Source organism: Canis aureus, chromosome 16 (assembly GCF_053574225.1).
Source record: "Canis aureus isolate CA01 chromosome 16, VMU_Caureus_v.1.0, whole genome shotgun sequence".
NCBI classification, from domain to species: domain Eukaryota; kingdom Metazoa; phylum Chordata; class Mammalia; order Carnivora; family Canidae; genus Canis; species Canis aureus.
This window is the reverse complement of record NC_135626.1, coordinates 12,376,377-12,403,456: the sequence shown is the minus strand read 5'-3', so window position 1 is coordinate 12,403,456 and position 27,080 is coordinate 12,376,377. Positions and strand designations below refer to the sequence as shown.

The 27,080-nt window shown below is 63.4% G+C and overlaps 4 protein-coding genes across 6 annotated transcripts; 1 reads left to right on the top strand and 3 right to left on the bottom strand.

Moving 5' to 3' along the window:
* Window positions 1–5,320: 5,320 nt before the first annotated feature.
* On the top strand, window positions 5,321–8,719 carry EDF1 (endothelial differentiation related factor 1). Its single transcript, XM_077851465.1, has 5 exons — window positions 5,321–5,505; window positions 6,791–6,842; window positions 7,182–7,342; window positions 7,623–7,716; window positions 8,301–8,719. The coding sequence occupies exons 1-5, from the start codon at window positions 5,428–5,430 to the stop codon at window positions 8,360–8,362; spliced, it is 447 nt and encodes a 148-aa protein (XP_077707591.1). The 5' UTR covers window positions 5,321–5,427; the 3' UTR covers window positions 8,363–8,719.
* On the bottom strand, window positions 8,295–18,421 carry MAMDC4 (MAM domain containing 4). The gene is made up of 28 exons (XM_077851470.1): window positions 16,672–18,421; window positions 16,428–16,601; window positions 16,224–16,349; window positions 15,974–16,104; window positions 15,806–15,890; window positions 15,524–15,649; window positions 15,287–15,421; window positions 15,126–15,214; window positions 14,876–15,049; window positions 14,492–14,576; window positions 14,230–14,409; window positions 14,016–14,144; window positions 13,752–13,883; window positions 13,539–13,660; window positions 13,348–13,456; window positions 13,100–13,216; window positions 12,838–12,972; window positions 12,594–12,730; window positions 12,297–12,516; window positions 12,091–12,228; window positions 11,887–12,005; window positions 11,714–11,804; window positions 11,360–11,506; window positions 11,088–11,222; window positions 10,865–10,992; window positions 10,682–10,790; window positions 10,040–10,218; window positions 8,295–9,910 (listed from the first exon to the last, which is right to left on the bottom strand). Exons 1-28 carry the CDS (start codon window positions 17,072–17,074, stop codon window positions 9,869–9,871), a joined length of 3,897 nt encoding a protein of 1,298 aa, XP_077707596.1. The 5' UTR covers window positions 17,075–18,421; the 3' UTR covers window positions 8,295–9,868.
* A 142-nt stretch (window positions 18,422–18,563) lies between these two features.
* PHPT1 (phosphohistidine phosphatase 1) lies at window positions 18,564–20,022 on the bottom strand. Its single transcript, XM_077851466.1, has 3 exons — window positions 19,802–20,022; window positions 19,283–19,407; window positions 18,564–18,781 (listed from the first exon to the last, which is right to left on the bottom strand). Exons 1-3 carry the CDS (start codon window positions 19,959–19,961, stop codon window positions 18,689–18,691), a joined length of 378 nt encoding a protein of 125 aa, XP_077707592.1. The 5' UTR covers window positions 19,962–20,022; the 3' UTR covers window positions 18,564–18,688.
* Window positions 20,023–20,597: 575 nt separating this feature from the next.
* AJM1 (apical junction component 1 homolog) lies at window positions 20,598–26,870 on the bottom strand. Of its 3 annotated transcripts, none has more exons than XM_077851433.1 (3): window positions 26,717–26,870; window positions 25,058–25,141; window positions 20,598–24,982 (listed from the first exon to the last, which is right to left on the bottom strand). In XM_077851433.1, exon 3 carries the CDS (start codon window positions 24,921–24,923, stop codon window positions 21,996–21,998), a length of 2,928 nt encoding a protein of 975 aa, XP_077707559.1. In that variant the 5' UTR covers window positions 24,924–24,982; window positions 25,058–25,141; window positions 26,717–26,870; the 3' UTR covers window positions 20,598–21,995. The 3 variants fall into 3 exon arrangements, with proteins under 3 accessions (XP_077707559.1, XP_077707561.1, XP_077707560.1); XM_077851435.1 differs by having other exon boundaries at window positions 20,598–24,768; XM_077851434.1 differs by lacking the exon at window positions 26,717–26,870 and adding an exon at window positions 26,237–26,526.
* Between the last annotated feature and the right edge of the window lie 210 nt (window positions 26,871–27,080).

Sequence of the window (27,080 nt, the reverse complement as noted above, 5' to 3'; positions counted from 1 at the left end):
CATATTTGCTCACCTATTTTGCTATCGTTGGTCAAAAAATACTTTATTAACCTTCACTTTGGTAATTTACTTTCCCTTGAAGCCACAGATTTGGGAGAACTTTATGCAGGATCTATTTGGTAGGGAGTCCTAAAAATTCCACTTCATGCTACATTCTAGAAATTCTATTCCGTTCATGTCTTTGTGTGACCAAAGCCAATCCTCATGGCTTTCAGACATCCCTGCAATTGGAAAGTAACTCAAGCCCTCACTGCAGCAATGTGGTCTGTTTTGCTACTGAAACACAGGGGAGGGACGCCCAGGTGGCTCAGCAGCTGAGAGTCTGCCTTCACCTCAGAACATGATCCCGGGATCCTGGGATCGAGTTCCACATCGGGTTCCCTGCATGGAGCCTGCTTCTCCCTCTGTCTGTGTCTCTGCCTCTCTCTGTGTCTCTCATGAATAACTAAAATCTGAAAAAAGAAAGAAAAGAAAGAAACCAATGAACTTTTAGCTAATTTTGTTACATGAAATCTACCTCTTGGTTTGGGTTGCAGAATGAGGTGGAGTCATCAGGAGCACGGTGCACTGACACTGGGCAAACCCAGAAGCCCCACGTCTGAGTAGGCTGGGCTGCAAGGAGATCCGTGTAAGGACAGCTAGGCCCTGAGTCCCCTCCCCAGCCTGCACAGGCAGGTGACACCCCGTTCCTCACTGGCAGGCAGTGGATGATAAGTGCACGGGCTCTCAAGCCTCAGGGATGCTGGGCTCCCCTTTGAGGATGGCAGTGAGGCTAAGCAGGAGACAGTGGGTCAGCAGAATGTTGCTCTGTGGGACCCTCAGAAGAAACTACCCTGCCCTTGCCTGATCCCCCAGACCAGGAGCCCGCCCTGGAAGATCCTACCATGCACATGAGGCTCCTAGCTGTGGCTGTGCAGGATGACAGGTAGCCAAGGGGCATTGGAGGCCTGAGAGAAAGACGCCAGAACTGATGGGGGGTGGGGGAGCAGGTGCCAGAAGAAAATATGAATAGACCTGAAATTCGGAGAAGAGATCAGACTCTGTGAAACAGGATGCTACAAGGGGGGCATGTGGATTATAACAGGGAGCACTTAGAAATTCTAGATGTGGGGATCCCTGGGTGGCGCAGCGGTTTGGCGCCTGCCTTTGGCCCAGGGCGCGATCCGGGAGACCCGGGATCGAATCCCACGTCGGGCTTCCGGTGCATGGAGCCTGCTTCTCCCTCTGCCTGTGTCTCTGCCTCTCTTTCTCTCTCTGTGACTATCATAAATAAATAAGAATTAAAAAAAATATTAAAAGAAATTCTAGATGTGCTGTCAAGTAAAAAAAAAAAGAGGTCAGGGATCCCTGGGTGGCGCAGCGGTTTAGCGCCTGCCTTTGGCCCGGGGCGTGATCCTGGGGACCCGGGATCGAGTCCCACATTGGGCTCCCGGTGCATGGAGCCTGCTTCTCCTGCCTGTGTCTCTGCCTCTCTCTCTGTGTGTGTGTGACTATCATAAATAAATAAAATAAAATAAAAAGTCAGCAAAACAGCCATAAATTGAGAAAACCTCCCAAAAATAGAACGGAAAGAAAAAGAATTCAATCATTCATTCATTTTTGAGAGAATCTGAAGCAGGCTCCATCTCATGACCCAAGCCAAAATCAGAAGTCGGTCACTTCACTAACTGAGCCACCCAGGCACCCCTGGAGAAGAATTTTATTTATTTTTATTTTTTTTAAAGATTTTTAAAAATTTATGATAGACATAGAGAGAGAGAGAGGCAGAGACACAGGCAGAGAGAGAAGCAGGCTCCATGCCGGGAGCCCGACGCAGGACTCAATCCTGGGACTCCAGGATCGCGCCCTGGGCCAAAGGCAGGCGCCAAACTGCTGAGCCACCCAAGGATCTCCTGGAGAGGAATTTTAAAATAGAAACAAGAACATTAGAGACTCAATGATGGGCTTGATCTATCATCTTAGTGACGGGGGTTCCTGAGACTGAAAGCAGAGAAGAGAGGGGAAGAAGTTATCAAAGAAATAGTGCAAGAACGTGGATGGAACTGGAGGGTATTATGCTGAGTGAAGTAAGTCAGTCGGAGAAGGACAAACATTATATGTTCTCATTCATTTGGGGAATATAAATAATAGTGAAAGGGAATATAAGGGAAGGGAGAAGAAATGTGTGGGAAATATCAGAAAGGGAGACAGAACGTAAAGACTGCTAACTCTGGGAAACGAACTAGGGGTGGTAGAAGGGGAGGAGGGCGGGGGGTGGGAGTGAATGGGTGACGGGCACTGGGGGTTATTCTGTATGTTAGTAAATTGAACACCAATAAAAAATAAATTAAAAAAAAAAAAGAAAATATCCCCAAGTTCAAGGGTGCTATTTTCTAAACCTAGAGGGCCCGACATGCTGACCAAATGGTTGGGGTGGAAAATCATGAAATTCTACCCTTATTCTGAAGAGCTAACAGGGGAAGCAGCCCATGTCCATGGATGGATGGACGCACAGCACGTGGGTATGGACACATGATGGAATAGTATTCACCCAAAAAAGGAGGGGAGTTCTGACACCTGCTGTAAGACATGAGCTTTGAGGATGCCGCTGAGAGAGCCAGTCACCTATGTGCAAATACTGTAGGATTCCACTCCTAGGTGGTCCCTGGAGGAGCTGAGATCACAGGAAGGAGGATGGCCAAGGGCTTGGGGGGTGTGCAGAAAGGGATGTTAGTGATTAAGGGAGACAGGGTGTCAATTCTACAAAATAAAGTCATGGAGATGGCGGATGGCAATGGTTTCACACCAGCACAAGTGTACTTTTTAAAAGATTTTATTTATTAGAGCATGCATACGTGAGAGAGGGAGAAGGAGAAGCAGACTCCCCACTGAACAGGGAGCCCAATGCGGGACTCGATCCCAGGACCTTGGGATCACGACCTGAGCCGAAGGCAGATGCTTCACCGACGGAGCCACCCAGGCACCCCAGTACGAGTGTATTTAATAGTACTTAACTGTACACTCAAAAATGGTTAAGACAGTAATCTTAAGTGTGTTTTACCACAATTAAAAAAAAATGTTTTAGAGGCAGAAGGGCTCACACAATGGCTGGACAGCCGGGAGGTAGAATCACAGGAATTGTGATTCTACCAATGTGTGAGGAATCCTTCCTTCACGATAGCGCAGACTCACTCATTCATTAGGTTTTACTAGACAATTTATAGTTGATAACCTTTGATGTCAGTTTTTCATTAGGGATACAACATTTGAACTTTATCTTAGAAATACAGAAATTGCTGGGTATTTTGTTTCCCAGAAGGCTTTTAGAATTGTTTATTCTCTCCTCTGGATATGAAGGTAGATGGGTGCCACTGGTGGACTTACTGTAAACAATGCAGGCAAAGGACCATTAAGGTGAGTGGTACGGCACCTCTGGAAGGACTATGGGCTGCTCACCAGGCCTCCTAGAGTTGGTTCTGTGACACCTGCTGTGACTCCACACCCAAGGCTACTCGGCCCTGGACAGCACTCAGAGTAGGGGGAGGGTGTGCCCCAATGAGGGTCAGTGTTCGTGGAGCTACAGACACCTGCTTCACCTGTGTTCCGGTAGGAGTGCCACAAGGACAAGGAGCTCTCTGTGGCCTCAGGCCTGGACTCCTGTCCAAGGCTAGATGGGACTGACTACGGCAGACACCGTGTTGGCGGACGGCACTGAAGTCTCAATAACCGTCCTCTGGGTCTGAGCCAACCAGGGCAGTTGCAACACCATGATGCAGCTGATGTAACTTCTGTTGCCAGCATCCCAGCAGTGGGTTCACCTGGCCAAATGTTGGTGAACTTCGTGGATTTTAACCACAATTGGTTGGGACCACTGCCTCTTTTCAGGTGGGCTTCATCACTCTTTCTGGGACCCGCTGGGGTGAACACAGGCGTTTTTGGGACCTTGCTAAGGCAACCTTGAGTTGGGATGCACTTAGCTAGGGTTTATGGGATATTCTCATGATGTTCAGTCTTGCCAGCCTTTCCTGGGGCAGGTGGGTCTTCTTTGGCTGCCAATCAGTCACCTGCAGAGCATTAACTTGTGGAAGTGAAGAAACAATTCGTAGTATGAACCAGAAATGAGTCTGCAAATTGGGAGCAGGGGGCTTGGTTCTCCCCAAGAGCTGGATAAAAGTTGTCTCCTTTGATAAATGTATTTCATAACAAAGTATAAACAATTGAATATGCCACATGCTTTTTTCTTTTTAGATGGAGATTGCATTTATCAGAATTCCTGGTGTTTTTTTTTTTAAGATTTTATTTATTTATTCATAGAGAGAGGCAGAGACACAGGCAGAGGGAGAAGCAGGCATCATACAGAGAGCCTGAAGTGGGACTCCATCCAGGGTCTCCAGGATCACGCCCCGGGCTGCAGGCGGCGCTAAACCGCTGCGCCACCGGGGCTGCCCAATTCCTGGGTTTGTGAAGCATAAATCTGTAGGAACATCTATGCAAAACCCCAAGTGTTACCCAAACCAACGTCAATTCCAACAATCAGATACAAATTCTATCAAATGCCCTAGGGAAATGTCTGAATAGCCCTTCTGTTTTTTTCATGAAACAATTCTGCAAAGTCATGATATGGCAGTCAAAGAGGATACAGCCAAAAACAATGTAAGGAAAAGCATGGAAGAGATGCACTTGTTAATTTATACAAATGTTATTTTTTCCCAAATTTTGTGATGCTTGTGGCGTTTGTCCGTTTTTAAAGATACTTTTTTTTCTCGTTTTATCTATTACCATGAGAGAACGGCAAAATATTACAGTATTGTAAAATCAAGCACGTTTTTAATGTTATGCAAACGACACACGTTATACAAGAATATTAACTTTTATGACTACCTTATTATCCTTTTACACTTTTTTCTTAAAGAGCCCTCCCCAAACTGTCCATGCTTTAGGCGCCCCAAACCCGCATTCACCTCGCCCCCTACGTTTTTGCAGCAGCAAATGAGCTCGGCTGCGGAGGAGACGCACTTCAGATGGTGGTGCTAGGACCCCACCAGCTCCCGTACAGGGACCCAGCGCGCGACCGGGTGCCCGAGAATGCGGACCCGGCTCCGGTCCCCGAGCACGCAGCGCCCCCGCTCCCGGGGCTCCGTCCTCCCCGCCACCGCCTGCGCCCCGGCTCCCCAGCGGGGTTCCCCCCTCCGCGCCCCCTCCGCGCGCCGCCGCGACGTCTCCCGCCCCACGTCGCGCACCGCCCGCCGTTCGCTTGGACGAGCCGAGCGCGGATTGGCTCAGAGGCGCGGGAAGTGCCCGCCCCCCTCCGGCCGCCGGCCAATGGGGAGGCAGGGCCGGGTCGGCGGCCGGCGCCGGAAGCGGCCGAGCGACGAGGGGACGTCGCGCCGCCGGGTCTCGAGCAGCTGCCGCGGAACCGCGGGACGGACCCGGACTTGCCCGCCCGCCATGGCCGAGAGCGACTGGGACACGGTGACGGTGCTGCGCAAGAAGGGCCCCACTGCCGCCCAGGCGAAGTCCAAGCAGGTGCGGCGCCGTGCGGGCCTCGGGGCTCCGGGGCGGCCGGTGGGCCGGGGACGCGGGGCGGGGCCGGGGCGAGGCCGCGGACTGGGGGCGGGGGGTCCGGGGGCCCGAGGGGCGGAGGGGCGGGAGGACCAGCCCGAAACCAGGGATGGGAGACGGGAGACGGGAGACCTGGGCGAGGGAGATGGCCGGGCGGGGACGGTGTGCGAACGGGAGAGGGTGGGGGAGCGGGCCGGCGGCGGAGGCCGGGGCTGGAGAGAGGAGGACCGGGGCAAGACCGCGGCCTTGGCTGGCTGCGCGGGGCTGGGTGTGCAGGAGCCTCGCAGTGTTTGGGGCCAGTGATATAGGCCTGGGAGGGAGGCCCGGGTGAGGCCCCAGGTCACGGAGGTTGGGAATGGGCGCAGGGTGGGCTTGTGGCCAGTGACAGCGGGGTGGAGCAGGGGACCAGGGGAGGTTGAAGGGGAGGACTGGTGGGCAGGGACTGGGGGACTAGGGAGCAGGGGGCAGTCCAGGCGCCCCGAGGTCCGAAGCTGGTTGGGGAATGGCTCTGAAACCTGCTTCTGGCTGTCTGCAGTCTGTCCCCAGGCCCAGGTGCCTAGAGACCCAGGGCATAGGTGGACTCTGCTTCTGGGTGTCGGGAGCGTAGGGGACGTGCCCTGAAAGGGATAGAAGGTCTCTAGCTTGGCTGGTCAACCTGTGATCATGTATGAGACCAATGTGGAGGGCCTACCCTGCCTGTCAGGTTTGAGCCAGAACTAGTGACCTGACCTGCCCGGAGCTGGTTTGAGGCCTGCAGGATCTGAGCTAAAGTTCCTGTCCTTTTTTCCAGTGGAAACTTAATAGTCAGGAGCTAGGAGTCCCGTGAACGCGGGTAGAAAGCATCTCTGAACACAGCAGCCGTGGCGCAGCCCCGGTCACCACTCTAAGGCTAGAGTCCTCAGGAATACATCTTACTAGCATTTGGCAGGTGGAGGTCAAAGGGTATGGGTCTGGTTGACGGTGTTTGGGGGCCGATGCTAGGATGGACTGGCCCAGGGAGGCTGTGGCAGGCCGGCGCAGGCATTCCTTACTGTTGATGCAGGAGCAGGGCTGTGGTCAGCGTGGGTTCTCAGCAGCGAGAAGTGGGCTGAGTTTTCCTTGTTGGCACCTTATGGACAGGCACCTGGGTACCTGACGGCAGAGGGTTTTTGTGAACTGAGCTTGGGTTTTAAGACTGGCCTCGTTTCTCAGTGCTGGACAAGCCCTGCCAGATCTGAGTTTGACCAAACACTGTGTCCACGTTTTCTAGGCCATCTTAGCAGCTCAGAGACGAGGAGAAGATGTGGAGACTTCCAAGAAATGTAAGTACCGGTGCTCCCTCATGGAGGGAGGGGTGTGCTGCTGGGGTTCTCCCTGCAACAGGCATTAGTGCACCCGCCATGCACCAGGGGTGTTGAGGCGGCTGCCGCAGCTGGAACCAGGCTGGGACCTTAGGGGAGCAGCGTGCTAGGTGTAGTCAGCAAGCAAGGGAGCAGGAGGTGCCCTGTGCTCCCAGCTTCTGAGCTTCCCTGTGTTCTCGTCACCTGGTTTCCCACGTCACCGTGGCACAGAGTGCCTGTGGGGCCTGCTTCCTGTTCTGAATTGGCTTTTTTTGGGTTTGTTGCAAACCACATGCTATGATCTTGCCTCGTGCGGTCCAGGGGCTGCTGGCCAGAACAAACAGCATTCAATCACCAAGAACACGGCCAAGCTGGACCGGGAGACTGAGGAGCTGCATCATGACCGTGTGACTCTGGAGGTGGGCAAGGTGATCCAGCAGGGTCGGCAGAGCAAGGGGCTGACCCAGAAGGATTTGGCAACGGTGAGCGTGGTGGGCCCCATCCTCCCAGGCTGCAGGCGGGCGGGGGTTGCAGCACAGCTTGGGGACTCCTGCTTGCTCTGGGATTCCCTGGGGAAGCCACATCAGATTAGCCGTAACTTCCTGTTGAGTGTACATAGACCCCAGATCCTCTGCGGGCACACCCAGGAAGGCCCTTGGCCCCGGTGTTGTCCTGGGAGGGGAGCCTGGGGCGACTCCCTCGGCTGTGTGCTAGTCTTGTGGCGCCTTCCCGAATTACCATCCACAAAATACGTACCTTTAGAAAATCAACGAAAAGCCGCAGGTCATCGCGGACTATGAGAGCGGACGGGCCATTCCTAATAACCAGGTTCTGGGCAAAATCGAGAGAGCCATCGGTGAGTGTCCTCGGGTCCTTCATCGGGTCTCTGCTGCTGCCCGACCAGGTGCAGAGCAGCTAAAGCACAGGAGGGCCTCTGAGGCTGCAGGATTCTGCAGAGCCTTAGGGAGCTCAGGAGTATCATTCACAATCCCTCCCCCCCGCCAGTTTCACATTTTCTCTGTCCCCTTTTTTTGGCTGGCCAGTGCTCTCCAAGCCCATGGACAGAAGGCTCAGAGGCCATCCTGTTCAGGCCCTGGTGTCCTCCCCTCGGGTATTGGGCTCCCCCCTGGTGTCGGTGTGGCACCAGTACGTGGGGCTCCCAGAGCACTCAAGTCTGGTTCTGGGGGTGACAGCTCCCCTCTGCCCTGGAAGGTCAGTGGGTGCAAGGACAGTGGGCTGAGGCTGGCCAGGACTGGTGTGGTCCGCATCTCCCTCCTCTGCCCACCGCTCCTTCCTATGGAGGAAGGGGCTAGTGCTCAGAGGGCAGTGTGGGCACTACTGCCTCCTCAAGGTGGAGGGGTGGGGGCACCGTGGCACTGCCCTGCCTCTTGGGTCCTGGAGTGGCCACCATGGCGGTGAGCAGGCCAATGGCTCTTTCAGGCCTCAAGCTGCGGGGGAAGGATATCGGGAAGCCGATTGAGAAGGGGCCAAGGGCGAAATGAACACAAAGCCTCGAAATCAGTGCATTCCGGCTGATGTCGCCTGGCTGGTTGCCCTTGACCACCAGCGCCAGTGCGGGTCTCTTGACGTGGCCGCGCGGAACGCGGGGCGCCAGCCCTGCCCAGGAACCCCCTTACCCATACCTGCTGTCAAACAAACAAAACCTTGTATAGCATTGCTTCTCCTGAAATTTTTTCCTCTCCATCTCCAGTGTCTGCCCAGTCGGGGTGGCTCCCCGGGGACCTCTGAGTGGGACTACCTCAGGTTGGTGGGGCTGTGGGATGGGGCAACCTGATCGGGAGAGAAGACCCGTCTCCGGTCCGGCTTTTAGAGAAGCCAATAAACATTTGTTGCCCTTCCTTCTGGTGGAGTCATTGCTGTCCAGGGCGGTCGGCTGTGCCCCCCACGTGCCTCTCTGGCCCAGTGAAGGGAAGTCGTGATGTGCCATGGGGTGAGGGGGTGCCTGAGCGAGCCTGAAGGTCAGTGTGCAGCACTGCTTCCTTGTTGCTGTCTGCGGGGCTGCTCATGGGCGTTGGCCTCGGCACCAGACCCATGCCCTCCCCTGGTATGGAGTCAGTTGGCGGGGTGGCAAAGCAGGGGAGCCTTCCTGCAGGCAGGAGGGGAGCCCCTGGCTGTGAGAGTGTGAACGTCTCCTCTTTCCCCAGATGGCCGTGCCCAGGGGACCCTCCCTGGGTCAGAAAAATATATTTCCGGTTTATTAAGGAAGGAATGTGGGCATGCCAGGGGCCATGACACCTCAGGCAGGGAGTTGCCTTTATCCTCTGAGCCCATGAGGCCAGGAGGGCAGGAACCTCCACTTAGCCTACCCTTGAGCTGCTTGGCATCAGCTGTGCCTCAAAGCTGTGACCTCAGCTTTAGGCATCATTTTGGGGAGCACTTGGACTCCATGGGACAGTGGAAACCCTGAAACACAGGATGTTTACCATGGAACCTTTATGTGGAACCGTGGATACAGCGGGACAACCCCCCTGTCCCCCCAGCTCTCTACTACCTCACACCTGGTTATGTTCCACTTAGTCTGTCACCTGCACCCACCAGGGTTGTTCCCTATCCTAAATCAGATGCAGCATCATCCAACAGGGCAGTGCCTAGGTCAGTCTACAGGGTGGCCTGGGCCGCATGAGTTTTGGGGTGCCCGCCTGGCCTGGGTCCCACTGTCTGTTTCTGGGTCCTCTAGCCCTTGGCCCCGTCCTGTGTGGCCTGTTACCTGTCACCTGAGTCACTGACAGGTGTGGGAGGTACCCTCAAGCACATCCTTTCAGGCAGGTTGGATTGGTTCTGAGGACCCCAAGAGCCCACTTTCCTGCTGATAGTACAATGCACAGACCTCAGGCCATAAGCAGGGGCTGCCCTCATAGGCCAGGGCATTTATTGTTGGGGTGGGGACCATTCCCAGGCTCGTGGGTGGCAGTGTGGGTGCATTCTGGGGGAGGGGCAGGTGTTACTCTGCGGAGCAGGGCTGATGGGAGCAGGCTTCTCTCAGTCATCTATTGGTTGTCGGTAAGCGAAGCCGGCAGGGTAACACAATCCTAGGTGGGGGGAAGAGGGGCTTCTGAGCGGTGTGTGACAGAGGCGCATGCAGGTGGACAGCCCTGGGCCGGCCAGGAAGCCTTCTCCCCAGTGCCCCTGCCCACCTGTCCCTACCCAGGGGCTCCTACCGCATTGAAGACGATGTTATCGAAGCCTGAGGCCTCGGCTGCCATCTCGCCCTGCGAGGGGCAGCCCCCCTTCTTCTGCAGCCAGCACCGCCCCACGAGTCCGAGCAGCACCAGGAGGACAAGGATGAGGAGGGCACTGCCGACCATAGTTGGCACTGAGGCGGCCAGTAATGTATCCCCTGTGGGCCGTGGCATATGTCAGCCCTGCCCTGACACCGGAGCATGGGGGTGGCCTGGCCTTGAGGCCCCGCCAGTCATGCCAGCACAGGGCTCCTGGCCGAGGCCGCTCGTCTCAGCCCCCAATCACCCCTGAGTGAGAACTGGCTCTTGGTCATGAAGGGACAGCAGCCGGCAGGGGCTCCGGGCAGGCTGGTGGTGATCTCTGGCCTGACCAGGCCTTCCTCTGGGGTCTGGCCCCACCTGGGAGGGACAGCCTAGAGGAAGGAGACACGGGGCCCACTTGGCCTAGCCCAGAAGGGGAGGAGACAGGCACCTGGTGGAGGGATGCGCTGGTGCAGGGCTGGGCCTTGGTCGCTGTCCTGACCTCCTGGGCCTGAGGCAGGGTTGCTGGCAGCCATGTGGGCCACGAGCTGCTGAGCCTGCCAGAGGCTCCGACTAGAGGTGCGACCAGGCAGGGCTTACCCTGGGTGGGTGCAGGCAGCCAGCAGTGCTGCTCTGCCAGGTATTCCACATCATCCAGGGCGATGGGCCCCAGGGCCGGCTGGCCGCTGAGAGTGGCTTCAAACACGATCTGAGCAGGAGAGAGAAGTGGTTGCCTGGAGGAGGACGGGCCCGCCCGAGGTGTCTGGGGCCTCCAGGCCTTACCTGGAACTCCTCGGCACTGGCCACCTCCACCTGGCCTTCCAGCCACTGATGCCGCAGGTGCCCACTGGTGCCCCACACAGCCAACTGGCCCCGCACGCTGCTCAGGAGCACCCTCAGCTCACCCTTATCTGTAGTAGGGGGCCAGGGCGAATCAGGTCCCCAGCCCCTGCCCCTTCCCCTGCCCCCTCCAATGCCCAGGCGCTGCTGCCTCAGCCTCACTCACAGAAGTGCTCCGGAAAGCCCACATGGTACCAGAAGCGGAGGCAGGAGGCCTCAGTCGCAGGCAGGGGCTGGCTGCGCAGCCAGGCTGCCCGGCCTCCTGGACCCAGCACACCCGTTTCAAAGAGAACAAAGTGGCCTAGAAACAACAGAGGGCAGGGCGCCCTGCTCACTGGATGGAATTGGCCCCCCTGACCTGTGACCTTTGACTGTGATGGGAGCCTCGCTTGAGATGGGGTGCATGGACCTGAGGCCCTTTCCCCTGCCCAGACCCACCTGCTTCTGTGCCCAGCGTGTGGTCCACAGGGGGCTGGGGGTAGCGGGAGGGTGTCGCTCCACTACTCCAGTCCCAGCTATAGCTTCCCAGGCCAGGCCAGGGCATGTGGCTCCAGCCACATAAGCCAGCCTCGAAGTCACAGGAAGCTGCAAGAAAGCTGGGTGGTGAGTGGGGGCCACCCCCCCCAGCCCCACCCAAGGAGCCCAGCCACTGAGCAGTGCAGTCTGTACCCCTCTCTAGTCTGCTGCCAGGGATGGGGGGCCAGGCTAGGCATCTTGGGGTTGGCATGGAGCTAGTAGCAGTTGTGGGGCATAGCAGAGCCCAGGGCCAGGCCGCCTGGCTGAGGCTCCCACCTGGCTGAGGGCAGGGCCCATCCTGGAGGAGCAGGTCATCCAGCGCAATGTAGGAGTGCTCTGTGCCGGCGGCGACCGCCTCAAACACCACCTGGGCAGGTACAGGACAGGCAGCGTCGCATGCGGTCCACACGGCCCTCAAAGGCAATGGGCTGCCTGCCCCCAACACTCACCCTCCAGGCCCTCTCGGCCTGCACATCCACACTTCCCAGGCGCCAGGCAAAGCCTCCACGGGCGCTGATGCTGAGCACCTGATACCTCTGGGCTTCCTCCACATGGACCTGCAGGGTGCCTGTCACACCCAGGGGCCAACCTAAGTCAGCCGAGGAAGAAAGGCCACGTGGGGGCCCCCAGGCAGCCTTGGCGCAGCCCCTCACCTGGGTTTCTGAGGCTCAGGTGGTACCAGAAGGTCAGGCAGGCTGGCTGGGCCAGAGGCTGGTGCACCTCTGAGGTCAGGGAGGCCACCTGGCCACGGGGCAGGGCCTGGGGGCTCATGTCCACCACCATGTAGTGCCCTAGGAAGTGTCCGTGTCAGCCTCCATCTGACCCCTCTGCCCAACCCTCCATCACCCCTGACGCGTACCCTGAGCGGTCTCTGTGGTGTGGTCAGTGTGAGGGCCCCGGGAGGCGAGGCCCGTGGCATTGGCCTGGCGTGTCCAAAGGCCCTGGCCCCCACTGGAAAAGCCACAGGCTGAGTCCTCAAAGGAGCACTGCCTGGGGGCCCAGCAGGGCCCGGGCCGCACGGCCACATCGTCCAGTGCCATGGTGCCGTGGTAGCCGTCCCGGAGGCCCTCGAACAGCAGCTGGGGGCAGAGGGGGTCAGTGGTTGTGGGCCTGGCCCACCCCACCCTCCTGCCTCCCCATCAGGCAGGGGCCTTACTTGGTACTTGGTGCCTGAGCCCAGCTGGTGGTGCAGGGTAGTCCAGGCCTTGTGCCAGCGGTTGCCCTGGGTGCTGGTCCGCGACCACAGCAGTACCTCTGCCTCTCCTTCCCGTCTCACTGCCAGGCGCAGTGTCCCTACATGGAGGGCAGGGCAGGAGGGGACCAGAGCCCCCGATGGGCTGAGAGAACAGAGAGCCCCCCAGGCCTCCGTGGAGGCTCTGCCCAGCACCAGGGTCACTCACCAATCTGGGGCCCATGGAGGTGGTACCAGAAGGAGAGACACTCCTGAGGGCCTGAGGGGGCCTGGGGCTGGGTGAGCAGATGGGCGCCAGGGCCCCGGGCCGGGGGGTCCGTTGGGTCCAGGAGCAAGAAGTAGCCTGCAGTGGGGACACTGGGCTGAGCTGCAGAGATGCCAGGTTCCAGGCAGGACTGGGCCCAGTGTGAGGGCCTCCCCTCCCCCTGTAGTCTGAGAGCTGACCCCCAAGGTGGGTGCCCTCACTCTACCTTGGCCTGTGGTGTGGTCGTACCCATGGCCACGGCTCTGGACTCGGCGCCAGTGGGCATCGGTGAGGTGGCCGGTGTGCCAGCCGCACGTGTCCCGCTCAAAGTTACAGGAGATCTCTGTGGGGAGTGGGGCAGGGAGGGGTCAGCACCCTCGAGCATCCCCCTGCCCCCCTCGTGTCCTGAGAGGGTGGGAGACTTGTCCTGCTTGGGGTGGTCTGGGTGGTAGGCCCCGGGGTTGGGACTAGGACCTGAGTCCTGCATGGCTGCCGCGGGGCTGCAGTCCTTCAGGGTCACGTCGTCCACTCCGGCACCCTGTTGGCCAGGGCCGTCCAAGTCCACCAGCCCAACCAACTCCAGCTTTGTGAGAAGCAGCAGGGAGGGGGCTGTGAGGTCAGGCCTGGCTCTGTGCACCCCCTGCCCCCCAGGCTGCCCTGCTCACCCGGAAAGGCCGGCGGCGTGCCCCCAGCAGGATGGTATCCACCTTCCAGCCCCTGTCGCCGCTCGGGGCCTGCCATACCAGCTCACGGCTGTCGCCCTCCACCACCACCAGGGCCAGGAAGCCTGGCCGAGGGGATCATGGTGGGTCCTCCCAGACCGTCCCCCGACCCCCTCCTGCAGGCACACCCAGGAGCTCCTGTTGGCCTTGGGGTACCTTGAGGGTGACCATGGAAATAGTAAGCCACACGGAGCTCACAGCGGGGGCCTGAGGGGCCCAGGGCAGGTGTGAGGACCCGGGCCTCTGCCGCCAGCTGGCCCCAGGCCCTCTGCAAGGACAGGACGTGCCCTAAGAAAGAGCCAGGTTTGTCAGAGACAGTTCCCGCCAGGGACCCCCCCAGCTCGGACACAGTCCCTGGGGGAAGAGGCCAGCAAAGACCTCTTGGGGGGCACAGCCCACAGGCAGGGCCCTGGGCCTCACCAGCCGCAACCCCGCCAGCATCTGTGCCTGGGCCCCCGCTCTCCTGGGCCTGGAGACGCCTCCACTGCAGCCGCCCCACGCTGGCATCCTCCCAGCCCCCGGCGGCGGGTGCCTCGAAGTCCGTGGTCCCTGGAACAGCAGCCAGCACCCAGTGGTGGCGGGAGGGCACAGATGAGAGGCGCTCCCCCCCCTCCTGGCTCCAGCCACCACTCACCACATTCCTGCTCATCCTCGCCCCCCTCACACTGTTGCTGGAAGTCACAGTGCTGCTCTGGGGGGATGCACAGTTCCCCACAGGAAAGATGTCCGGGCTCGCAGAAGTCCTGAGGTGGCAGGCTGGATGGCTGGGGCTGGAGGGCCAGGGCCCAGAGCCCACGAGGCGGGCTGGACAGCTCTGTGGGGGCAGACCAGGAGTCAGGGGTGGGGTGGGGCTTCTCCTGGGGATGGAGGGATGGACAGAGGGCTCGAAGGCCCACCTGGAACTGGCTGGCAGTGTTCTGACAGAATGAGGTCATCCAGGCTCAGGACGCCCCCTGGGCCCGTGTGCCCCGTGAGCAGGATCTGAGGACACAGGGGGTCAGGGTGTGCCCCGGCGCCTCTGTCCTCCCAGGTCTGCTGGCTCCAGCCCTCTCCCCACCTCCCCTGTCCCCCCCCCCCCGCCTCCCCCCGACACCCCCCCCCCCCCCCCCCCGCCAGCCCTGCAAGAGGTGGGAGTGACTGTTCCTTCCCAAAGGCCTCTTCCCTGGGCTCGTTGACCGCCAAACCACCTTCCCTCTAAGGTAGCTCCCGGGACAGCAGCCAGTGTCTGTGGGGACCCCTGGACCCCCTCCCCCACCACCTGCTGCTCTCTCAGGCCTCACCCGGAAGGGGTGCTCGCTCTGGATGTCGACCCGGTCTCGAACCCAGGCAGCCCCCAGCTCCCCGCAGCGCCGGCGCAGCAGGATGGAGACCTGGGGTGAGCCTGGGTTCTCCATCTGCAAGAAGAGCTGGAGGGAGCCGTGCTCGGATCCGTGCAGGTAGTAATAGAAGACGAGCTGAGGACAAGCCCAGGAAGGTCAGGGGGCCCCTGGAGCCTGGGCCCCGGGGGAAGGTGGGGGCCACCTGCCTCACCGAGCAGTTGTGTGCACCCGAGGCTTGGAATATGGGGCTGGAGAGGACGGCGGGGCTGCTGGGCTCGGCCACGGAGACCAGGAAGAAGCCTGGGGAGAGACTGGTGTGGGCAAGGGGGGGTGGGGGGACTGGGGGTGCCCCAGCCTGTGGGTCCCACTCACCCTGTGCACTGTTCTGGCTGTGGTCCCTGTGTGGCCAGGCTGGATGCCAGGCGCCTGTGCTGTGGTTCCGCGCCCAGCCCTCCAAGTGGTTCCACAGACCCAGGCCCATCTCAAAATCGGTGGCTATGTGGTGGCCTGGGGCAGGTGGGGAGAGGGGAGCAGGTCTCAGGCTGCCAGCAGGGCCTCTCCTCCACCCGCTCCCGCCCCACCAGGTTCTCAGGGGGCCCTGCAGCTCACGGCAGGAGTATGCGTCCTCGTCAGAGCGGTCCCCACAGTTGTCCTCCCCGTCGCACAGCTGGTGGGGCGCCACACAGGCCAGGTTCTGGCAGTGGTGATGCCCCAGGGGGCAGTGGGCCTGGGGGGCTGAGGTCAGGGAGGGGAGCCTATCACCCTGACCCCAAACCCTGGGGGCTGGGGCAGCTGGGGGAGGGGCTGTCAGTGGGGGTGAGCAGGTGAGGGGCTCCTGCTGAGCCACTGCCCCTCCAGGTGTGGGTCCACAGCCTGCGGTGGGGGGCTTACCAGGCAGCCCACAGTCCCTGAAGACCAGGTCGTCCAAGGCCACGGTGCCCCGGTGGGTGGCATTTCGAGTGGCAAAGAAGGTCACCTGAGAAGAGTGGGGTCCTTAGGACTTAAGTCCAGGTCAGACCCTCCCTACTACCCCCACCACCCAGAGCACCCCCAGCTCACCTGGAAGTCATCCTGGATGCGGCCAGTGGTCACCACCAGCTCCTGCCAGCCTGTGCCCCAGGGCCCGGAGCTCTGCCACAGGGTCAAGGTCTCGGCCCTGTGGGTCAGCTCTAGCCGCAGTTCAGCCACAGCTGTAATGGGAGGAGGGTCCTGGGGAGGCTTAGGCCTTGGCCGCTTGTCTCTCGGGGGGTGCCCCCCAGGCCCTGCAGCAGCCCTCCCTCCTTCTGGACTTTCCCTGCAGGGCACCCACCTCCAGCGGCCACATGGTACCAGAGCCTCAGCTCACAGGTAGGGGCCGCATTCCACAGGACAGGAGAGCGCAGGGTGGCACCAGCGGCCTCTTTCCCACGGTGGATGCCAACAACCATGTACCAGCCTGGCCCAGCAGAAAGGTCAGGTGGTGGGGCTAGAATGGGTGTGGGGGGGGCATCTTGGAGACCCACCCAGGCCTCACCAAGGTCCGTGCCAAGGGTGTGGTCAGAGCGTGGCCCCAGGGCCTCAAGCGTGGCTCCTGCCCGGTCCCGGAGCCAGCTGTAGCCCGAGGTGCTGATGTCCCGCCAGCCGCAGGAGTCCTGCTCAAAGTCGCAAGCGAACGGGACACCTAAGGCAGGTGAGGCTGCGTGGTAACCTGTGGAGCACGAGGTCAGCAGTGCCTGCTGAGGGCTGGCCCACCTGCCTCCTGCCCAGCCTCAGCTCACCGCACTGGGTCTCGTCGGAGCAGCCCGGGCAGTCACACACAAAGTTGCACGTGGCCTCACCAGGGGCCCTGCAGGTGCTGGGGGTCCAGGCCCGGCCTGGGGACCCTGCTGCTGGCAGAGAGACAGCCAGGTGGCCGGAGTCAGGATGCCCCCCAAACCCAGGCAACCCACAGTGTTGTCTACCTGCTTTGGGGCCCTGGGGGCCAAGAGGGCAGGTAGGGGAGGGGGCTGGGTCCTGCTGTCTGGGGCTCCCAGTCAGGGCCCCGCAGAGTACATCTGGCCTGGGAGATGGTGGCAGCATGTCGGGATCAGGGAGGGTGTGTGCACGGGACCAAGGGCCCCCGACATGGGAGCCCCCTGAAGGGGCAGCGGAGCCCAGGCTGCCCTGGACCCAAGACTCCATTTGGTTGCACTGGTGGAGTAAGGTCTGCCTCCAGGGCCCCCTTGCCTTGGGACCTGTGGACACTGGGGCCAGGGGAAACAGAATTCTTGCCCCTTTCCCGAAAGCTTGTTCTGTTCCCCCAGCACCCAGGCCCTTGCACCCTCCTGCCCTGCAGGGCTAGCATCTATGCCCAGGGCTGGCCCTGCTTCAGCAGCTAGATCTGACAACTCACCCAGGAGCAGGACCAGGGCAGGTAGGAGGTGGCCAGGCAGCGGCATGGTGGGTTCCCAGGGGGAAGGAGGCCAAGAGACGGGGTGCTTGCTGGGCAGCCTGGTGGCTATTTTGCCTGGTTGTCTGCCTGTGGCCCCACAGGCTGACTCTGCTCTACCTGGAGACTGGGGACCCAGCCCCTTCTGTACCTGCTGCCTGTTAGCAGGCCCCACCCTGTGGTGCTGAGGATGAACATCCGGTTGTAAAAGTGTCCAGGAGAGGGGCCCCTGGCCCAGGTAGGCTCCCACCTGCCCAGTGCCTTCAGACCAAAGGTCAGGCCCCAGGTATTGTGCCCTCTGCTGCCCAGCCCTGCTCAGTGGAGGCCCCGCTGGAAGAAGCACTGTGGTGCCACGGGCCATGGCCACCCTGCCCCTACTCAGGCCTTGAGGTCTCCCAGAGCTTGGAGCAGGTACCCAGCGTGGCCTAGTTCCCTGCCCCAAGCAGTTGGGGTCTTCACCCTTCAGTGTTCAGTCCTTGGCCTCCTGTTGGCTTATTCCCGTAGAAATCACAATTGTTAATCTGGCAACAATCATTCGGGCAGTGTGGCTGGTGTTGCCAGGCACAGGCCCTGATGTCTGGGTCCCGTTTACCACTGTGCCCCCAGGAGCTCATCCCCTCAGACCCGACTCCTAATCTGTGAGATGTAGTCACAGCAGTGCCGGCCTGGAGCAGCTCCCATGAGGCCCCGTGAGCTCATGCAAGGCAGGCGCCACAAGATGCACCCACGTTCACGGGGAGCCCCAAGGCGAGCCCCGCTCAGCTGTGCCTGACTCCCCCTACACCCAGTTTATCTCCCCACGGCCCTGGGAGACTGGAGCCTGTGGCCGCAGGGCAGGTGCCATGGGACCGGTCTTGGAAGGGGTCCTGGGTCGCTCCACACGTGACTTCAAACAGCAGATCACGAGGGGACCCTGATGTCGGCTGGCCCCGAGGGACCTGGTGCTACTTCCTTGCGCAAGGGCTCCGAGCGCTTCCTCCCAGGTGTCCTTGGACAAAGGAACCACGTGGAAGAGCAATCAGGTCATAAATGGGGGCAGTGGTGCAGGGCCCCTTATCAGACCACAAGGGCTGAGTGTGCACTGCCACTCCCTGGGGCCCCCCTGATGTGGAGCCAGGTGAGGAGCAGTCGGCAGGGGCCTCGCTGCTTCCAGGGCTGCCTCCAGCTCTCTGCCGTCTACCCTCTCTGGTCAGGGGTCCCCAGGGCTGACTGGGAAACAGAAGAGTCGAGACACACAGCATCTGGGGAACAGCAGGAGCGATAACATTTTTAATTCCTGTGGGTGAGGCAAATCTGGGCACTTGGGCCAGGCCACTGTGGGTCTCCACTGCCTGGCCAGGGGAGAAAGCTGGCCCGTGGAGCAGGCCTCAGTAGCCATCATCGGCCCAGGTGACCTCGTAGTCAGGATACATGGCTTTGATCTTCTCGGTGGAGATGGAGTGTTGGGCGCGGCCATAACCCTGAAGACAGAAGCCAATCTCACAGCCCCCTCCTGGCCCTGGGCATCCACCAGTAGCAACACCCAGGAGCCGGCCTGCGGCGGGGTCCCCGGGGGAAGCCAAACACGGTTGTCCCCCACTGGCTGTGCAGCCCATGAAGCTCTCCTGGGGAAAGGCGGCTATAGGGTGAGAGGTCCTGGAGAATGGGCCCTGAGCTAGAGTGCAGCCTAGGTGCCCAGAGAGCCCGGGCTGTCACTGCAGCTTGGAGAAGGAAGAGGGAGGGGTGTCTGAGCTTCACCCCAAGAACCGGAGGATGGTGGTGGCCCAGCCAGGCCTCCTGTAGGAACAAGACAAGCCCCCTGGCCCAGCAGTGGCCTCCCCGCCCCTCACCCCCCGTGGGAAACGGGCAAGTCCCTGGAGGGAAAGGGTCTGCAGCTGGGCTGGCACCGCCCCCCCAACCGGTTACAGGGTGTGAGGGCTCCTGAGAGCTGGTCTCTCCTCCTGCCCCGGGCGTGGGCTCACCATGGAGTAGCCATACACGTGGATCTTCTTGTCCTGGCTCTGGTGGGAGATGCGCCCGCCTCCGAGACACTCACAGCTATAGCCCTTTTTCTGCATATCTCCAGATACCTTGTCATAGATGTCGGCTGGACAGGGGAGGCAGCTCAGCACGGGCCGCGGCCACCGGAGGAGCCCCTCCGGGCCGAGACCCCAGGAGGGGAGGCAGGCGTGCACCCGGGCAAGAGAGCGGGGTCTAGGAGAGAGGGCTCGGGCCTTGCCCGCCAGAAGCCCCCCTCAAGCCAGCCCAGAATCAGACCTGGTGGGTGGGGGATCAGCTCTCCAAGCCCCTCAGCCCCTCCCCCAGCCGGCTGGCCCCGCCCTTCAGCCCCACCTCGACCCTGTTGGCCCCGCCCCCACCCAAGCCTGTGGACACAGCCCGGGTCATCAGCTCTGCTCCGACCCTGTTGGCCCCGCCCAGGCCTCAGCCCCACCCCGAACCTGTTGGCTCCGCCCCCAACAGCCGGCTGGCCCCGCCCTCACCGTGATACTCGGCCCACTTGTAGCCGCGCACGATCTCCTTGCTCTCCTCGGCCGGGGTCTCGGAAGGCGGCGCCGCATGGACTCGAATTAGCACGTATTTGAAGATGCCATCGGAATCGATGTCCACATCGGCGATCTGGGCGAGGTCCGCGGCCGCCATGTTCCCCACAGCCCGCCGCCCCTGCACGCCGCGGCCCTTCCCCCGCGGTCCCGGGTCGAGTCAACCTGCGGGAGGCGGGCCCTGGGACCCCGGGGCCAATCGCGCGGGGGCATGCTGCCCGAGCCCAGAGCCTCCGCCAATCGTGCGGCCGACCTGCCGCGCGAGCTGGCCAATGGCAGCCTAGCTCCTTGCAACTGAGGCCACGCCCGCCCTCTTAAAGGGGCCAGGCCCGGGAATGGGTGGTGACCATTGCAGCCCGCCCAGCAGTTCTGTCCTAGCCGGACAGTGCCGGACTCCCATCTAGGGGTCGAGAGGGGGCATCCCTGAAGGCCTGGGACACGGGCCGGCCCTGGCCCCTCCTCCTCGGTCCCCCACCCCCGCGTCCCCAAGGCCTCCCTCTTCGTCCTCCCCTCGTTCTCCCCCCACCTCTCCAAGCCTCCCTCAGCATCCTCCCACCACTCCCCAAGTCCTCCTTCCTTATCCTCCCACTATGTCCCAAGTCCTCCCTCTGTGTTCTCCCACCGCGCCCCAAGGCCCTCCTCCCTTCCCTCCTGTGCCCACTCAGCCCAGCCGGTCGGAGGGCCAACCTCCCATCCCACCCCCTGCTCCTCTCACCCCCAAAGATGAAGCAAGGGCTATATTCGAGTTCTGTTTTACTTGGTTCCAAAGCGTTCGCCCCCTGGCAGGGATCCCGTCCAGGGTCGCTCCTGGCCAGCCAGGCCTTGGGCTTTGGGCTTTGGGCCGAAACCTCAGGAGGCCGCGAAGGCGGGTGGGGTGAGCGGGGCGCGTGGCCGGTGCAAACGCGCTAGGTGGAGGCAGGCGCGCAGGCATTGGGGGATGGACGGGAGTGCAAGGCTGGCAGGGGGCGGGGGCGAGCGGGGAAGAGCCGGGAGCAAGGGCGTGGGGACGGTGTCCTTTCCTGGCCCCATGGGGAGTGCTGGGGGTTCCGGGAGGGCTCATGCGAGGCCCGGCCTAGTACCCTCAGGTCACTCGCGCTATGGACCTAGGGCCAGGCGGATGAGTGGAGCCCGGCCCCCGGCCTCGTGTCTCCAGCCCACGGCTTAGGGTAAGGCCACCCCTCCATGGGACACCCCCGGGGGCACCCGCTCCCACTGGGAATGTCCAGCCCTGTTGGAGCCCCCCTCTGGACGGCCTTGAGGGTCCCTCGCGCTCATCCATCCCATGCGTCTTTCCTCCTCCCCTCTGCCCTGGCCGGGCTGGATCCTGCCAGCGCCCCCTCCCCGGTGCCCCTTTCCTGTGTCTGGGTGTCCTGCGCCTGGGCTGAAGCCCTCCGCCCCTCCATAGCTGCTTATCCCAAACTCTCCTGCAGGGCCCCGTCAGGACAGGAGGGCGGCCAGCGCCGCCGCCGATGTGCGGGCTCGGGAGCTTGCGGTTCTCCATCCGGGGCCTGAGCCAGAGGGAACAGCCGTGCAGAGACACACACACAGCGGGACTGGTCAGGGTGTCCTCCAGAGAGGACACGCGCCCCAACCCACAGGAGGCTGGTTGGGCACGTTCAAGGGATGGGACTGGCTTTGGTCAACCCGGGATCCTGGGTCCCGCGACCAGGATTGGAGGGTCCAGGGAGGCCTTGCGGACGTCCGGAAATGGGCTGACCGATCTTTGCGGGGGGTCTGCGGTAGTGACCTCTCCGCGAGAAGGCAGGGCCGGGCGGTCCTCGGGCCCACCCCGCCTCCCAGCGGGGAGCACCAAGCGGCCGAGGACCGGCCTCGGGGAGGCCCCAGGGCTGGCTGTCGGGGGGCTGTGGAGAACGCGAGGGGGCGGGGTCTGGGCGGAGCTTGTGGCGAACAAGAGGACGGCCCGGGGGCTGGGCGGGGCTCCTGGTGGGCGGGGCGGGCGGGCGGAGCTCGGGGGCGGGCCCTGCGGGAGCTGCGCGGACCCCGAGAGGGCTGTGTGGGCCTGGGGGGTGGGCCTGGGGGGTGGGCCTGGGGGGTGGGCCCTACGTGGACCAGGCGGGGTCGGGGTGGGCTGGCCCTGAGCGGGCTGGACCGAGCCCGGGCGCGACCCTACGGCTCACATAATGTCATCTAGCAGGTTGGCGCTGGCCACCCAGTCGAGCGCGCGCGGCTCGGAGGCCGCCATGATCATGCACATGAAGGGGCGGCCGGTGCGCCGGTCCGTGGGGTAGATGGTGGTGGGCGTGAAGCGCCGGTTGGCCTCGACGAACTCGCAGAGCTGCTCGTAGACGCGCGGGAACTCGTGGCGCAGGAAGACGCCGCGCAGCCGCAGCTCGCGCTGGATGTGGATGAAGGCGACCTCGCGCGCGCGCCGGCCGGCTTCGCCGTCTTGGTCCAGGCCCGCCGTGCCGGGCGGCGGGGTCAGGATCAGCGTCTCCATATCGGGCTCGCGACCCCGAGCCGGGGGCGGACGCGCGGGGCTGCCGGCCGCCAGCGCCACCTTGGCGAACTTGCGTACGGTGGGCCCAGGGCTGCGCGGCGCGGGCGCGGGCCGGGCGGAGGAGCCGGGGGGCGCGGCGCCGGGGCCCACGGCCACCGACACGCTGAGCAGGAAGCACTCGGCCGGCTCGTAGAGGCGCCCGGCGGCCGCCAGCTCGCGCGCATAGCTGCCCAGGGGCGCTGCGTGCGTGGCCAGCTCGCGCAGCGACAGGTAGGTGGGCGACAGCAGCAGCCCCTCGAGGCCGAAGCGCAGGAAGTTGTCAGCAGAGCCCGGGCTCGGGAAGCCCAGAAAGAGCACGCCGCGACCGCGCGACAAGAAGCCCACACGGGCGATGCGCGAGAAGGCGCGGTGCACTGGGCCGCTGTCCCGGCAGAACTGCAGTACGTGGCGACACACGCTGCCCACGCGGCCGTACACGCAGCGCGCCTTGTGTGCGTCCCAGTCCTCGCGGCGGCACAGGCGCGAGCAGTAGTAGGTGTAGCAGCTGTGGCAGGACTTGAAGTAGAGGCAGGCGTTGAACATGGTCTCGGTGCGCCGGCAGCGCGCGTTGGAGCACGTCATCAGGTCATCCTCATCCGCACTGGGCTCCGGGGACGCGTCGGCCGCCTGTCCCGAGCCCGCGGGCTCCTCGGCGCTGCCGGCTGACGCAGGGGGCGATCGCGGAGCCAGCGCGGGGGCCCCGGGACCCGCGGGCCGAGAGTCCAGCAGGCGGCGCAGCTGGCGGCCCAGCCCATCCGCCGCGGGCTCCGGGGCTTGGCCGGCGGGGGGCCGAGAGTCGATGACCAGGTCGGTGATGAGCTCGTCCAGCTGCTCGAGGCTGCGCTGGCGGCCACCGGTGGGGGCTTCGGGGGCGGCGGGTGGGGTCGGCCGGGTTCGCCCCCCTGGCAATTCCCAGCCCCTGGCAGTCGGGCGCTCCGCGGCGCGCAGATCGTTGTCGGTGATGGTGATCTCAGGTGTGACGTACCAGTTGCGGCCCAGGCCCTCGCCCACGCGGCTCTTCTCCGACAGCGAGGTCTCGGACAGTGACAGTGCTGCATAGCGTCTGGGCGAGGTGGACAGGTTCACAACAACCGGGGCACGCCGGCCTTCAGGGGATGCACCCCGCGGTTCCCGTGTCTCGCGCCCCAGCAGGTTCTCGTAGCTGCGGCCCCGGCCCAGGGGGTCCTCCCGGCGCAGCCCAGGCACCAGGATGTTGTCCCAGGAGCGAGAGTAGTGGCGGCTGTCAGTGGCCAGCCGGGGTGGGCTGGTGCCGGTGCCCCCGTGCCAAGAGGCGAGCAGGGGGCCAGGGTCCGGGGGAGGCACCACCTGCAGGGTGCGGTAAGGCCGCAGGCCCCAGTCGACCCAGGCGGGGCTGCTGCGCGGGTGTGGGTAAGTCCGAGCCAGGGCGTCGCGGTCGCGGTACCGTCCGAAGTCCTCTGTGTAGAAGTGGTGGAGAGCGGGGTGGGCCCGCGGGTCCTCGGGAGCATAGCGTGGGCCGCAGGGAGGGCCGTAGGCTCGGGTGGCCTCCCCATAGTAGGACCGGGAGGGCGGCTCCTGGACTGGGAAGGTGCGCACTTCCCCTGCATAGTAGCTGCTGCCGCGCCTGGGGCTGGGGACGGGGGGCTCCTCCGGCGGGAAGGGCCTGCCGTAGTAGCTGTCGAAGGGCGGCCCCGGGCTGGCGGGGAAGCTGCCAGGGTGGCCCTCGGGTTCCTCCGTGTAGAAGAACTGGGTGGGGCCTGGAGGCGTGGTGAAGGACGGGCCACGGCGCTCTGTGTAGTCCCGGGGCCCAGGCAGCGGGCCATCGCAGTACAGTGCCCGGGGATCCGCGCAGTACGTGTCACTGGGGGTGGGGGTGCGCGACAGCGCCATGTGACGCGGCCCGGGCACCGTGAGGCCGTGGAACTGCGGGGCGGCGCGTGCCCAGGGCGTGGTCTCCGTCGGCCCGCAGGACCGCGAGCCCCGGGCAGTGTGCTGCAGCACCGCATCGTCGGGCTTGATGTCCAGGCGGCAGCGGACGTGGGGTGCGGGCCCGGCGGGCGGCTCCGGGGGCGCACAGCGGCCGGTGGCGGCGCACAGGGGCGCGATGCGGCCAGGGACGCCCCGCTGCGGCTGCAGCTTGATGGGGTGCAGCTCGTTGGCGAGTGCGCGCAGCGCGGGGTACGCTGGCTCCCGGTGTGGCGAAGCCTCCGCCCGCGCAGTCCGCTGGGCTTCCCGGCCTCGGCGCGGCAGCACGGGCGGCGAGGCGGGAGCGGGCGCCAGGCCCGGGGGCGCGCGGGGCGCACTCTTGGAGCGGGCGCGGCGCCGGGGATCCGCGTCGCGGGGCCGGGAGCGCTGCGCGGCGGGCTCCGGGGGCGGCGGCTCCATGCGGGCTTCCATGGCCACCCCGTCCAGCGCCTCCAGGAAGTCGAAGCTGCGGCAGTGGCGCTTGTTGAAAGGCGCGGGCACAGCCGGCGGGGCCACGGAGCGCTCACATGGCGGGCGCCGCGATGCGGGCCCCGGGGCCGCCACCTTGATGTCCTGGTACACGGTCGACACCAACAGGTCTGGTGGGTCCGTGCGGGTCATCTTAAAAGAGGTCCCCAGGCTGGCGGCTGCAGCCTACTCTGCCTTGGGGGGCCTTGGCCCTGGTGGGAGATGCGGGTCAGGGTGGTCCCCCTGCAGCCTGGGTCCAGCTACACCCCTGCACTGTCCTGACTTACCTGGGACGCCGGGGACACAGCAGTCCTGGCTGCAGGCCTTGGCTGAGGCCACAGGCACCTGCTCCATGCCGGCATCAGAGGCACCTGCAGGAGGAACTCAGTCATTGGCCACTCCGCTGCTGCCCCTTTCTGCTGGGGTGGAGCCAGTCAGCCAGAAAGGCTGTGCCATTGCTGTGCTTCCCAAGCTCCTCCCCGGGGCCTGTGTCCCTGGTTGGCTCCTCTGCCCCCACTAATAACCATTGGGCAGGTTTGGGTGGAACCCCTTTGCTGGGGCAGGAAAAATGGGGGGGGGTGGTCCCAGCAGGAATAACTGAATCCTAATGTGAGATTTACAGATTTCTTTAAGGTGTTGGCATCTCAAGACCCATTGGTGACTGAAGACCCCCCTCCAGTGGCCAGTGCAGAGCAAGCCCTCCGGCGGTGCTGAGAGGGCATCCCTGGCCCCTAGCCTGAACCAGCTCTGCACAGTCACTGTGCCTCCCTGCCCACCTGCTGACCAGGTGGGGCATGGGGTCCTGCTGTGGCAGCTGCACTGGGACCAAGCCCCAGTCATAAGGCCCCAGTGGGCGCCAAGATGACCCCGTCAGGTCCTGGCACAGCCCCTGGGCTGATGGGCTGGCCTGCCCCACTCCTGACCCTCTGTGTGGTCCGGGCCAGAATAATGCCCCACAAAGAGCATAGCTGGCCCCTAGAAACCCCTTCTCATTGCAGAAACCTCCCTGATCCCCAGTATCTCTGAGTGGTTGACAGCCACCAAGCTTCTTGGGGTTGTCCTGACAAGGCGCAGGGAGACGGTCCCTGGCTTTGCAGCCTGAACACCGCAGCTTGGAAGCCAGTCACCCGCTGCAGGCCCACGTGGGGGCTGGAGGCCCGAGCTCATGGCTGCCCCTCTTCCCTGAGCCAGGCCACACCACGCAGGAGAGGTTGGGGTGGGTGTGGAGAGCCCCCCCTTACAGCTCCTCAGGAGAGGGCCATCTCCACAGCAGCTCAGGAAGGCTCCATGGCAACCTGAGGTTCCTCTACCCCCACAGCGGGGGCTGGGCAGGGGTCCACTTGGGCCATCTGTACCCCCACCCCCACCCCCGGGGTGCCCAGGGTCTGCACGGGCTGGGCAGGCTCTCCGCCAAGGGAAAGCGGGCCCTGGGCTAAGCAAGGCCTAGCAGGGACCTGGGCCCTCACCTGGCAGGCTCTCTGGTCTAGGGGACCCTCGGTGTCCAGGTGTGCCCCGGGGCTTTCTGCCAGCAGGGCTGCTCTTCTGGGGCAGGGCCACCACATCCCCATGCTTGTCCCACCCCAACTGCGGCCCTGCTCACAGGACTCGCCCCTTGCTCTCCCGGGTCCATCCTAAGCGCCCCGCGATGGGGGTCCGATGACAGGGCACGAGGCCCCGCCCCAGGGAGGGAACAGCTGGCCTGGCCTCTGCAGCGCCCAGGAGCTGGCCCGGCTGACGCCCCTCCCGCGGCTGTGGGGATGGCCGGCCCTGGCAGGGGTCCCAGGCCTCCCGCGCCCCTCCCGCCCGGCCCTCCCCGCCGCACAGCCCTGCCCCCGCCCTGAGCGCCCCGAGCGGGGACCCGCTGGGGTAGCCCTGGGGTGGGCCCCCGTCCCTGCAGGTGCGCCGCTCGTGATGGCGCCCGGCGGGCAGCGGCCCCCATCCCTCACCTGGACGCCGCTTCCCCGCCGCGCGCCCGGTGGGCTGCGCAGGCCCGCGACCGCTCCGTCTTCCCCACTCCGCGGCGTCCCCGGCACCGGCAGAAGCTTCGAGGCAGCGGCGCGGAGGCCGCCGGCCGCTCAGTGCTGCCCCCGGTGGTGGCCGGCGGGGCTGCACTTAAAGGGGCCGTGCGGCGGGCCTGGGACCCGCGTGGCGGGCGGGGGCTGTGGTGGCGCCCAGCGCCAAGTGAGGAGCCCTCCCTCGGTCCAGGGCGCAGGCCGAGGGCGCAGCCGGGGTGCCTGCGCCCAGGGAGCACCCTGCGGGTCCTGTAGCCCCCGGGTCCAGCCGTACGCAGCGGTGGCTTGGCGGCGGCCT